The sequence below is a fragment of the Pygoscelis adeliae genome, unplaced genomic scaffold (genome assembly GCF_000699105.1).
Source record: "Pygoscelis adeliae isolate BGI_AS28 unplaced genomic scaffold, ASM69910v1 Scaffold298, whole genome shotgun sequence".
Lineage (NCBI taxonomy): Eukaryota > Metazoa > Chordata > Aves > Sphenisciformes > Spheniscidae > Pygoscelis > Pygoscelis adeliae.
The window spans coordinates 4,223,836-4,236,715 of record NW_008825303.1 but is presented as its reverse complement, the minus strand read 5'-3'; the positions used below and the strand labels follow the sequence as shown (position 1 = coordinate 4,236,715).

General features: G+C 45.0%; 1 protein-coding gene across 2 annotated transcripts in view; it reads left to right on the top strand.

Annotated features, from left to right (window-relative positions):
- The window catches only part of EDC3 (enhancer of mRNA decapping 3), a 28,201-nt gene that overhangs the window by 6,019 nt on the left and 9,302 nt on the right, over window positions 1-12,880 (top strand). For both annotated transcript variants that reach the window (XM_009330087.1, XM_009330088.1), the window contains one exon: window positions 5,887-6,222. In XM_009330087.1, the coding sequence (XP_009328362.1) occupies window positions 5,887-6,222 (336 nt within the window). The remainder of the gene's footprint in view (window positions 1-5,886; window positions 6,223-12,880) is intronic.

The window sequence follows — 12,880 nt, the reverse complement described above, 5'->3', positions numbered from 1 at the left end:
CTGCTATCTTTTCTTTTTGAAAATTGCCCAATTGCCAGCCTCCATTTTCCTTCTAAAAGGAACTGGAAACAAATCGCAATATTATAAAGCTTTTCTATTTAAAGCCTGTATAACCGTAACCTATTACAACATCACCCTACGAGTAATTACAAATGTTATTTGCTGTGCTGTTGAAAATACAAATTAACGGGCTCTAATGAGAATGATGTAAAGATACAATCTGTGCATCTCAAAGTCAAGCATCTGTTATTTTTATTTCTGTTCATAAAATCTTCAGCCAGCTCTCACGCTGTGCCAAAATTGGGTATGGTTTTTTTTCCTCAAAGCCCCCTGGGCTACGCTCCTTTCCAGATCTTCTTCATGCAATTATTGAAACGTCAGTATATGTCCAGCATATTTCCATGACTCAATTGTTGAAGCATCGGTATCTATCCAGCGTACTTCCATGGCTTCGTTTTTTTTTCCCCCCCTTGCTTTTGTGTTTAGAAAAGAAACAAAACCAAGGGGGGCAAGGCCAGTTAAACAGGGAGATCAAAGACTGTATTTACGTGGAGAAGTTCCTGGACCCCTCGAAGTCCTCCTCCCCCACCAACAGCTGTATTATTTTCTGAAAGGGCTGTAACTCTTTTCATATTCACTTCTTTATTTAAACGATTGCCAAACAGGCTTGCTGGGAAGAGGAAGGCCAGAACGATGCAGAGGGGGAGGCGCGCGCTCCTTGGTGACCTAACCGTCTTCAAGCCTGTCGGTTTTGAGTGTTTTACTTCTACCCAGGCCTAAACACTGCGTTGTGCTTGCTGTAGGAGGAGAGCTGTGGTTCTTTTAAGGTTAATTTTTTTTAATTCCTTAACTCTTCCTAAATTCCAGTTAGTTGTTCATGTTACTTTGGCTGCTTCTAGGAGAACTTTCAAACTTCAGTGTCAGCTACCTAAATGTCTAAAGTAACTCTTGCTTTGCTTTGTTCTGGCTGGCTGGAGCGTGTAGGAGGATTTTGCCAGTGTCTGGTAGGTCGGGGTGAACAGCGAGTGCTTCAAGCCACTTCAACCCACAGGTAGCTCGCGTCAGTTTTACATAAGCACAACAGCAGGTCAGATTTTCTTTTACAGACTTTGTTTGAAACAAGCTGAGCAAGATGCTGGATGTCGATTATTGTTAGCTTGGATTCATTTTAGGATAAATGAGGTAGAAAAGTGAACTCTTACCCTCTAAAATGTGTGTGTTTGGAGAGCAGGGCAAATGATGGGTGAATCTCGGGAGGAGGACGGAAGAGGTCCCGGCTCTGTGGAAATGGTGGGTACAGGCGTCCGGAGAAGAACGGGCTGAGATGTCATCTAGAACTAAGTCATATAGGGTTTAGTACGGCTGAAGGTTGACCTTTTGATGCCCTTTAGCGTGCTAAGTCAGGGACAAAGTTCCCCCTTCAGTGTACTTGTGTGACAGGAATCAATAAACAACAAATACCAGCGCAGGTTTCACAACAATGGCTTCTGTGCTGGGCTGGCACCGGGCTCGTTCATGCCAGGGCTGGCGGCAAAAGCTCCCCCAGGGATCTCACAGGAAGGCGGCCAGCTCGCTAGAGACTTTATGTTTGCTTGTGTGCTGTACATGAAAGGTTTTTTTCCCTAAGAAACAAAAAAAGCCTGGGAAGTATTGTTTATCTTTTGAGGGAGGCGCTTTTCTGCGTGGCGTCAAGCTGCCAACTTGACGTGGAGCCATGTGCTGTTCTCCTTAATAAGCTTCATGCAAACACACACAGGGCAGAGGCGCTGGAAGTTGTGATCCGAAAGGAGCTGGACTAGAAGGCCTGGATTTCTGGAGCTGCTTGGCAGGGGACTGGATCAGGCCGTGGAAGCAAGCGCAGCTGCGAATAGCGGCTTTCAGGCAATGGCTTGGTCTGGTGTGTCACACTAGTGCCCTGGAAGGCAGTAGACGCTTCTGTTAGCCTTATCTCAGATTCTTCTGCCTGAGTTTTTCCTGTCCCTCCCCCTGCCCTCTTTCTAGGTGTTCTTCCTCTTTTCCCTGAACAGCGTCAGCTGCCAGTCTTCTCGCCTGTCTCGATGGCGATGCTGGAGGAGGAACACCACGTAACTTTGCTTGGAGTTCATAGGAGGCCTCTGCCATGTTCTGTGCAGCTTCTGCTGCAGGGTTGTAATGCAGCCTGTGAAAAGGCAGCCGGTTGCGTGGGTCAGCAGTATTTCGGAGTTGGCATCCATTGGTATGGATTAGAAAGCTGCCCACCAGAATGCCGGCACGTCTCGTTTTGATGAGGTACGGTCTTGGCTCCCATTCATTGTGTCTGCGGGGGAGCCCGGGGAGCTTTCCAGCCATTGTTCTCGCAGCTTTTCTAGTGCAGCTTTTTATTCCGTCAGCATTTACACACTGCTCACATCAGCTGCTTCTGTCCCCTGGATGCGTTGCGTGGCGGTGCATCTATCCCCACGTTTTGCTTTTCAGGTCAGCTGAGGGTAGCGTGGAGTTGTTTGCAGAAGAACCTGGCAATGAGTGTAAAAACCCTTGTTGGGTAACAGGAACGGACTGACTTGCCATAACGCATTGGCACAAGAAGCAGGCTTGTTTTGCCATTGGGTTCGTTGTAGGCTCCAGCTTATTCACCCGAATTCTGAGAGTGCCTTGACTATTGCTTCGACCTGGAGCCTGTGAACGTTTGGGGAACTCGGCCTGTTGTGTTGGTCTGGGGTTTCGGTTCTTGTGCGGCTGATAGCAGCAGCGTTGGATGCGATTCCCTTGTGGGTAGTGGCAGTTGCCAGCTGTGTACCAAGTTGCATACCACTTCGGAGTGGTTTATATGTCAGATTTGGAAGTTGTGCATTAGTAAAAAAAAAAGCTTTCCCTTTCTCTCAAAACTGTGCATGTAAATGACTGGTCATAGCTCGTACACTGGAATTCGCCTTGCCAGAAAGACTTACCCTTTCTCTCTCCTATCTCGTGTTTTGCCACCAGCAATTCTTGAGTTCTGCTATCTGTCCTTCAGTGGCTTCTTGGCAAAAGGTGTATTACAGTAGTCTGTTCTCACCCAGTTGTTCATAAAACCTCCTTGACGTCTCCCGCAGCTTGAAAGTCACTGTTCTGAAAATGATCTACCTGCTGTAGTTTAGTAGTGAGGTCAAATTATTATAAATAGAGACTCTATAAATAGAGAGTATTGTCAAAGTGTGGTGACGCTGACCACACAACTCTGTATGGCTGGTTTCAGTTGCTCCGGTACATGCAGAATAAATATTTCACGCTGGCCGTTCCGCTGATACCGCTGTTTTGAAGAGGTAAGTGGCTTTGTGCGGCGGTCACTGGCTTTTCATGATGCAGTGAGGTTAGAGTAAATCCAGTAGGCAGGGTAGCTGTGTTGCTGCGAGAGACTTATGCTATTAGCTGTCTAACTTTGTAGGTGCCCTTGAAGATATTTATTTAACGTAGCAGTGCTGTAGCTATAATGATATAACGGTGTTGGAGAAGAAAGGGAAAAGCCAACGTCTTTCATAAGGCCAGGTGATAAAGCTGGGGCAAGTTGATTCTTTCAGTCTCTTCAGTGCTTGCTAGGGATGCTTGGGCAAAACTGTTTTTAAACTGGTATAACTAGAGCACTCGAGCTCATGTTTAAAACAAAAAACCCCACCAGAACAACAAATTACTCACATCAGGAAAACGGTTGTTGTGGGGGGTTTTGTTTGATGATTCCACAAAGCCTTGAAGATTTGGGGTCTTATCTCCTGCTTCTCAAGGTGGGAAATACTGGACTCTTGACTTCTTACGCCCTTTGCTGCTGTTGCAGGACTTGGGAATGGCGTAATTGGAGAGGGAGTGCTTTAGGGTGTTCGGGTCAGTTTTGTTCAGCTCAAGTACTTAAGACACCAGAGAAGGAGCTGCTGAGCATTTCAAAGAGTTTCCTTGCTGTGTGGGCTGGGAAAGCTTACAGGTTAGTCACTTAAACAGTTCTCTAGGGGAAAAAAAAGTGACACGCTGTCTAAAATACGGGGAAAAATAAATGGGGGGAAAATCCTTGCATTCCTAATTGAGCATAAAACCAAGTACATATCCTTAGCAAGTCATCTTTCAGCATAGCATAAGTTAGACGTGGTGTTAGGTGAACTCAATATCATGCCGTAAAACAAATTTGCCAGAGCTTACAAAGTCCTTGATAAGCTCCGAGACCTCCAGGCAAGTGTCTTCCAGGAAAGCGTGCTCTGCTCCTGTCTGTTCTTGTAGCGTTTTCTATGAAGGCTTCAGGTAATCATAAGGGTGTTCTGGAGTTAATGGCTGCAATTTAAGTTGGGTAACTGAGCTACTGAATAACTTTGCTGTAGAGAGATGAGTTCTGTTTGTTAACTTGGCCGAAATCTGCACGTTGGTCTTGAATGTGCCGGTTCCTGTCCTGATCTGAAACCAATGAACGCTCCTGTAGAAACAGCTGGCAGGAGGAGGGTCCTTCGCTTTCTAGGGGAAGCGCTGTTCCTGTCAACGGAGTGGAGGATTTCACACTTTGGAAATGTGGGTTTGCTAGGCAGCTTGCGGCTGCTCCGCCGGTCTGATCCCAGGTTACAAATAAGCCTTTCCGGGCAGGGAGAAGGAGAGGTTTGCCAGGACCAAGCTAGACTTGTCTGCACTTCGGAAGGTGACAAGTAACTTCACGGGAGGCCATGAAGGTTGCGCCTATTGCAAGTCTTCTTGGGATGTTTTCTAAGTATCCTTAGCTGACTTGAAATTCTTCCTGACTTCTCTCACTGATTGGCAATAATGCGTAAAGACAAAACAAATGCTGCTTTTTCACTTATGGAGGAGGTATATAAAGAGCACATATCGTGGTAATTTGGTGGTAATTTGTTTCTGTGGTATCAAATGGATTCTGTCAATAAACTCATTTGTATAAAAGACTTGCACAGGTGATTATCAAAAACTGTGAGAAATATTTTAGTAGAGCAAGCAGTTTTGGTGTGATAACTCTTAGTCCATCTGTTGGACACTGTAGGCCATCCCTGTAATTGCTGGCATTGGCCTGAAATCTTTTCTAGTCGTTGCAAATTTAACCATGGGTATTAACAAACGCATTAATGTTGTCTGGACCTGAGTTTGCGTGGGTGACCTGAATCATAATCTAAGAAATAAGCAAGTAGAGGGATATGTTGACCTCGTATTTGCATATGGTTTTGTATCAGTCCTTGATCTCCAGCCCTCAGCTGGGAATGAGGAGACTCATCACTCTCACTCCAGACAAATCAGGCTTTCACAATTACTTGTGATTGGAAAGAAGTGTATTTAAACATGGAAGACGATGAATAAATAGAATAAGGCAATAGGAATGAGGAAAAGGACTTCATATCGGTACAGAAATGTGTACCTATTGATAGCAAATGCAAGGAAAAAGAAATGCTTTACATTCAGGGTTTTAAGTTCTCCCTTAAAGATCATTAATAGGTGGGCAGCCTGTTATGGAAGAAAACACCTACATTAGTCTCTGAAATTTAGGGAAATTCCAAAGAAGGTCTTGGGCCACATGCCTGCATGAACATAAGCTCAGTATAGGAGGAAAACCGTCCTACATCACGGCTAGCTTATTATCTTATCGCTAATGCGACACTATCTTGAATTAAATAAAATGTGGAGAAACGCTTATTTTGCTACTGTGGTAAGCTTGTTTTTCTAACCTTGCCAGTGGAAAGTCCCTGAAAGTCTCTCTCATGATGCTCGTGTCCTATTTTCTGTCAGCTTATCTTAGCATGAGTAACGCCAAAGATGAGGTCTGAGTATCCCTTGAGTCAGTGGACTGCAAGCACAAGCTCCCCTCTCTTATAAAATTTGCTCAGGAAGTGTATGAGCAAGCGTGGCTTTTTTCCGTTTACGATGCACTTTCAACTTGCTTTTATTTTTGTTTAGGGTCATCCAGTAGCCGTCACCCGAACCAAGTGACTCCAAAGAAGAGTGGCCTGAAAAACGGGCAGATGAAAAGCAAAGATGATGAGTGCTTTGGGGATGACATTGACGAAATCCCAGACACAGATTTTGATTTTGAAGGGAACCTGGCCCTTTTTGACAAGGCAGCCGTGTTTGAAGAGATTGAAACTTATGAGAGGAGGAGCGGCACTCGTTCCCGGGGGACCCCAAATGAGAAACCAGCTCGCTATCGGCACGACGAGAACATCTTGGAATCGGAGCCCATAGTCTACAGAAGGATTGTCGTACCCCAGAACGCTAACAAAGAATTCTGCACGGGTATGCCACATCCCTCACTGATAAGGATGCAAACTCTGCTGCTTTTCTGGGGCACATGTGGTGGATTGTTTTCCCCGAGAGGCGTCTATCAGCTTAGCGTGGTACAAGCAAGGGCATTCGTTTTACGTAAGATTGGATCTGTGCCTTGTATCTACATACAACCTTTATTTTCAATATTTCCAAGATAAAAAATATTCAGATAGGGCAACAAGGTAAGTGGTTTTTGCAGCAGGGAACAAAACTGATGGTTGGATAACAAGAATGGAAATTGAATAGGAGCCATTTGAATCCTGGCTTTGATTTCAGTAGCATGACGAACCTGTGTGGACTTGATCGCTGGCTCTTGAGGGAGGGATGGTCTCAGGATTCAGGTACACGGTAGCATGTCGTAATTTGTGCTTTCTTGGTAAAAGGCAGGAGATTTCGTGTGTTTCTGATGCTCCTTAGGTGGTAGTTAGATATTTCTGTGTGGTTTTGCAGAACTTTAAGTGTCCTTGGTGTAAAAAGAAGCAGTTCTGGCTCTTCCCACCCATAATTCCAAACATTCATTGTACAAAAGGCTTTTTGTGGGGTCCCCCCTCCCACTTACTTACTGTCCACTGCTGCTGTGTGAAAGATTGAGCCCCAGGAAGCTGGACAAACACATTCACGTGTGTGTAAAGAATATCCTTCTCTCCTTTGCTTTACCTTAGTCTTAATTATAAAAGGAAAGACAAACTTTTAGGCAGATGTTTGAGTTGAAGTATTTGTCAAGCGTGTCACGAGGGGAAACTAGCTCAGCATGCTGGTGCCAGCTGCGGCGCAGGTGTTCTCCTGCAAGTCTGGTTTCTGGTCCTTGCTGCCGCCAAGTAGGCTCTTGGATGGAGGTGAAGGTAGCGGGGTGGATCAGTGAGCTGCCTGGCTGCAGGGAAGCAGCGCTCCTAAAATCCAAATGCAGAGAATGATTATTCAGCTCCTAATCCATGGCTCTGGGGAAGGGTAGACTTGGTTTCATTTCATGTTCAGCAGTATTTTGTATTTTTTTTTTTTTTTTTGGCCGAGCACCGGGTAATGGTGTGTTCGCCGGGAGCCGCCTATGTATGCAAATGGATTTTACTATAAGGAATCTTTTTATTTCTATACACACACATGCTATGAAGTACAGCATATGTACTTTATGCTACAGTTAGGTTCAAGTTCCCTGTAACTTTAGTCTACTTGTGGTGTCCTGCCTTTGGTTTGCATGCTTTGTACCACTTGCAAAACGTAGGAGTGAAGGAACTTTTGGCATTCCAGGAGCATTTCTTTTCCACATCAGAATAAAATCAAACTTCAGATTTTTTGTAGAGAGACGCTAAATAGCTAATGTCCTGGTGGTCTGGCCACCGAGGAGAAGTGGGATCGGGTCCTTGATCTGTCATTCTTTCTCTGCCCAGAAACTCCATCTGGGGTGTGAAACACTTCACAGAAGGAAGCTGATTCGTTTGCAATAATTTGCTGCTTTTCAATTTTTAAAAAAGTTATTTTTTTTAATGGTTCTGCTATACAACGATATCATAGTTTTCCATTTGTGTCATCCATCTTCCTGTTGATGTGTTCTGCTCTCGAATGAGGTAAAAATGTACCGGGTCATATCAGAACTTGTCCAGCTCGGTATTGTGTTTCCAAGGATACTTAAGGAAAAGTGAAAGAACAGAGTATACATGCAGTGAGACTTTCCCCTCAGTGCTTTGTCTTTCACAATTTTAAGACTTCCTGAAGCAGAAGTGATAGTTCAGTATTAATAGATTTGATGAGGTGGGGTTTTTTTCTGCTTAATTTAACCTATTGCTTTTTAAAATCTATGCAAGCTTTCAGTCTCTCTGCAGTGTCCTGTGGCAAGAAGCTCCACCGATTGCCTGTGTGTTGTGTGAATAAGCACTTCACATTTTCATGTGTGACTTGACTTTTTTTTTTTAATTTGCTACTTGTCAATTCATCTTCTAGCTGGCTCGTTTGAGAGGAGTCAGGGCCTCTACGTATGTCTAGTCTGAAACAAAGGCTAACCTACTGTTAGCTGCCAATTTGAGAAGTATGGCTAACACGGTATTCTAGCAGTTCAGTTCCTGGGGGGAAAACTGGCGTGCAATAAGCAGCAAGCGTCGGTAAGTAAATTCAGGGGATGAAAATGAAATCGTGTTTTGCTAAGCTCCGTCGTCCTTTACTGTGGGAACTCTTGGCTCCCCGTTTGGGGCGTGCTGAAGGGAGCAGCCCAGTGAAAGGACTGCTGTTTTCTTGTTTTGTGCTCGGCAAGCCTGCACAGGGAGGGTGGCAAACGCCTCCCCTCTGTAGTTGCAGGGTCTTGCTGGCCTCATTAACTACTGTTGGGTGATTAGTCTCCCATATGGAATTCTGGATTTGTTTGGAAGAAAAGCTGTCGTGTCACACAACGGGCAGGGTATTGACAGCTACAGTTCCCTGTCGCCTGTGCTGAGCAGGGCCCATTCACAGTCCTGTGAATGATGATAAAAGTGTCCCAGTGCTGTGTCTCTCTAGATGTTTTTTCCCACAGGGAGTGACTTCTTTTGTGTCCGCTGAGGAAGTTTACTTTTGCTTAGGAAATGCTAATGGCTGTCTAGCAAAAGCCCTTGTAAACAGTTGTAACTTGCCTACTGTTTCTGGCATTCAGTCGCTTTTTGTAGCGAGTCAGCCCTCCGAGGGACAGAAAGATATTCAGTGTGCTTGGAGTAATGATGGACTGTCACTTGGAAAAAAAAAATCCTGATTTCTTTTGTTTAGGAACTGGAAGGAGGATGCTAAGCTGTAGGCAGCTTGCCTCTCTCAGTGGCTCAAAGAGCGAGCAGCAGCAGCTGAAATGAAATGTAGCCCCGAGAGCCATGATTTTGGATGTATCTGTGGCAGGAATTCCCTTTCTGCTTCTGAATTCTCCCTACAGAGTTGTCTCTGGACTCCTAAGGGGAGCTTTACTTGCAAAAAGCACTTCCTAATTATAGGAGAAATAAGTACCTCATAATTTTTTTTCCCCTAGGCTGATCTTGAAGACGATTGTCTTAAAAGAGCTCTGGCTGATAGAATGATTATTCTGTCTGCTATAATAGCACAAACAAAGTGATGCTGGTGATTGACAGTGAGCTAATATCCAGCTCTTGTCACTGTGGGAGAGGAAGAAGTCTGTGAATCCTTGCATGCTCTTTCATGCCATGTTTCCATGGAGCTGGGAAATAACCGGGACTGTGCAGCGGTAAAACCAGCAAACTGCTGATGCCGATTCTCCAAAAGACTAATCTGCAGGGCTTCCAGTCTGTGTCTTTGTTACTGACTGAAGTCTATCTGTGTAGGATGTAAGCAAAGCTTGATAAACACTTCAGTCCACCAGGATGCTTTTCTGAGAGCTACTTTTATGGAGGCAGGCAGTCATGTAGGTATACTAGCGTGTGTTTTAGAAGTAAGCAGGGAGTGAAGATGGGGATCTGTTCCAAACAAAAATGAAAACCCGAAGCTAATAAAGCTTACCAGGTCTTTGATCATGACTGAGCTGAGTCCGTCCCTGGGGCTCCACATATGAATCGCTCCCAAATATATAATTAGTCTTTACTCTTTTGGGCTGGCTGCTATTGATCTGTCCCTTTATTTTTATTACTGTTACATGACGCTTGAAAGGGAAAGCACAACTGTTTAACAAAAATCTGCCTTCCTGGAAGGGCTGATCCTTTTTATGAGGTGTGAGCTGTCTTTCCGCTTCCAGAGCTGTCCAGATAGAGAGTTTAAATGTGCGCTGGCAGAGGTCTGTCTCTGTCCCTTCTGTTGGCTGTCAGCATCTGTCTGTCCCTTCTGTTGGCTATCGGCATTGAAGTGATCTGTGTTTGAACAGCGCGGTGTTTTGGGGTCAGGTCTTTTAGCAGTAGCCGCAAAGCCAATGTTCTGCAGGTATGTTAGAGCTCAGAGGAGTTTGCAGTAGGATGGAGTATCTCAGTTCATCATCAGTGACTCTATATAATATAATCTCGAGCGTACCAGGCTCTCCAAATCTTTTTTTTCAGTTCATCTCTCCTTTCCTCTTAACTTTTTCTGCCAAGAAAGTGTCTTTATGAGCACACTGAGATGAGTAAAGAGGAGAACTGCATGCCACGTAGGTAAGGTATGAATGTATTTCCCTGATGTACTAGTAAGGCTTTGCCCAAAGCAGGTTCTCTTCTCGTTAACGCTGTTAGTGTAGAAAATATGCTGTTTCCATCCCAGCGTCTCTTCTGGAAAATAAGTGAGACTTTTCAAACTCAGCTGCTGTAGAAATTTGAGATGGGCATTTGTCAAGCGAAAGCAGGACTGTGCTCAAAAGATTGGACTAAGTGTCGATATTTCTCTGTGTTCCCCCTAACCGAACCAAGCCTGTCCTTCAAGAAACCTTTTTCCCCACGGTAAGGAGATGGCGAAAGAAAATGTGCGCTTAGAAGTAAATCAATGCAGCAGGCAGAGCTGATGTGCCAGGGTTGGACTACAAAACTAAGGCTGAGTCTGTTCTGCGAGGGTGATGCCGACAGTATGGCTTTTTTTTCTGTGCCATGTCCTTGCCTGACTCTTCTACTCTCTAGCTTTTAGCTCTTCAGTCTATGGATGACTGCCGTACAGCGATTGTGTATATTGAATGTGTGAAGTGTTTCTGGGATCTTTGAGTAGAGTGCAAATTAAGCTCGCTTTATCCAACGGCAGGAGAAAACAAAGTGGTCATGGGGCAAAGTCTCTTTGTCCCTCGGATGGTTTTTTGCTCAGCCCGAGTGAATTGTGCACTAACGCTGGGAGAGGCTGACATTGGAACTTCAGCCAGAACTCCCGCAGAATTTGTCTTAATTAAAAATAATAATGATTTAAAAAAAAAAAATCTAGCCCTTAAGGTTGTGGAGAAAATCATTCGTGTTTGTGGGGCAAGTAACTGTGTTTTGCTGAGTCTGCAGGCAGGTGGCTCCAGCTTTACAACCAGCAAAAGACAGCGAGTAATGTCCCATCTGCCTGAACTGGACAAGAGTTGCACCCACTTCACGGAGCCGCATCTTAGACCACGAGCTGTGTGGCTCTGGAACCTGGAGTTATTTGTGGCTAAAGGAAAGAGTTAATGGCTTTACCTACAGCTTTCAGGAGATCCTAAGTCTAGTTCCGTCTCATCCATTCCTGCAGCTTGCCTGTATTTATTTTAGCAGCTAGAGAGCTGCTAAAATAGTCAAGAGAAAAGATGGGGCTTACACACCGAGCTACTCAAGCAGCAACCCCCTCTTCTCTTTTTTTTCCCCTGCAACTGAAAGCATGGGAGGCGTTTGGACTTCTGACAGCAACATTGCTCTGGGCTTGTTTGGGGGAAAAACTCTTACTTCGCTAACTTCTGAAGAGTTAGCCCAGTCCTTCTGTTGGCGTAAGATGTTTTAATCCAGTCAGTATGCGTGTAACACTGCACGGTGAAGCTCGAGGAGATAACTAGTTCGCAGTCGTAGTGCCCAGGACAGAGTGTGCTTCATAAATGGAGAATACTTCATGTTTAATCAGGCTTCAGCAATACTCTGCGTGTCACAAAACTGTTTAGTCTATATCTGTTTCTTTTTTTTTTTGGTTTTCCAGGCAGCTGTAAAATACATTTATTTAATATTAAAAGGCCTGAGCTAATTTATTTTATTACCTTCATTACCAAACAATAAAGATGCACTGTCCAACCCAAACATAATTAAAGCTGGCAGGAGTTCAGTTTTGTTGCAGTAGTGTTATTGTTTGTGGGTTTACACGTCGCCTCCTTGATTGCTTTCTGCCAGAGTTTATTTAACTCCCTCGGCCTGGTTTTGATAAGCCAGTCTGACCGGTTGGATCTTGCGTGAGTGTGAAGAAGGGAAGTTCTCTTGGCATTTAAGCCTGCTCTTGAGAGGGAGCAATTAGGACAAAGTGTAGCGCTGGCTCGGGCCTGCTGTTTTGCGTGCAAGTTCATCTCGTGCCTCTGCTGCCTCCCAGTAACCCCTTTTGCAATAACCCACTGGGCTCTGAGTCGCGGCTAGCTGATGGTAAGTGCGGGCTTGCTAAAGCTCGTGGTCTGGGGGACATGATTGTGAATGGTTACAGAGGAGACATTGGTGGCAGTCGTACTAAATCGGATGGGCAGCGGAATATAGGTCGGCTGTTCCGCCCTTCTAGTTTGGGGACTTTGCGCAAAATTTAAGCGGAGAATTTGTAGCCCTGCAGTTCAGAAGGAGCAGAACTACAGTTTGGGAGCCCCCTGTTTCAGGTTAGCAGGGGACGCGTCCCGCCAAACTGTTTGGAGAGATCCTGACCTCAGGTCACTCATCCCAAGTCCTCCCTCAAGCTTGAAAAACAAGACCTGATGAAGGAGCAAAAATATGAACGGGAAAGAGGCAGAGCCGAGCCTTGCGTGACTCTGGAGGCTAAGAGGGGTGTGTGAACACAGGGCAGGTGCGTGACTAGTCTGACGAGCTTAGGATTATTGGTGGCTCGTGACTCCAAATGTTCAGCGGCTGCTATCAGGAGTCTGAAATGACTTTGATAATGTGCACGCTTGCATGTGTGCTGCATGTAATGAAAGACTATTAACAGAGGTAGCTTAATCGGCGGTTAGCATGCAAGGTCAAGTGTTTGAACACGTTTGGGCCCTCTGTATCTGCAGAGCACTAGCCGGTGAGTTCAGAAATGA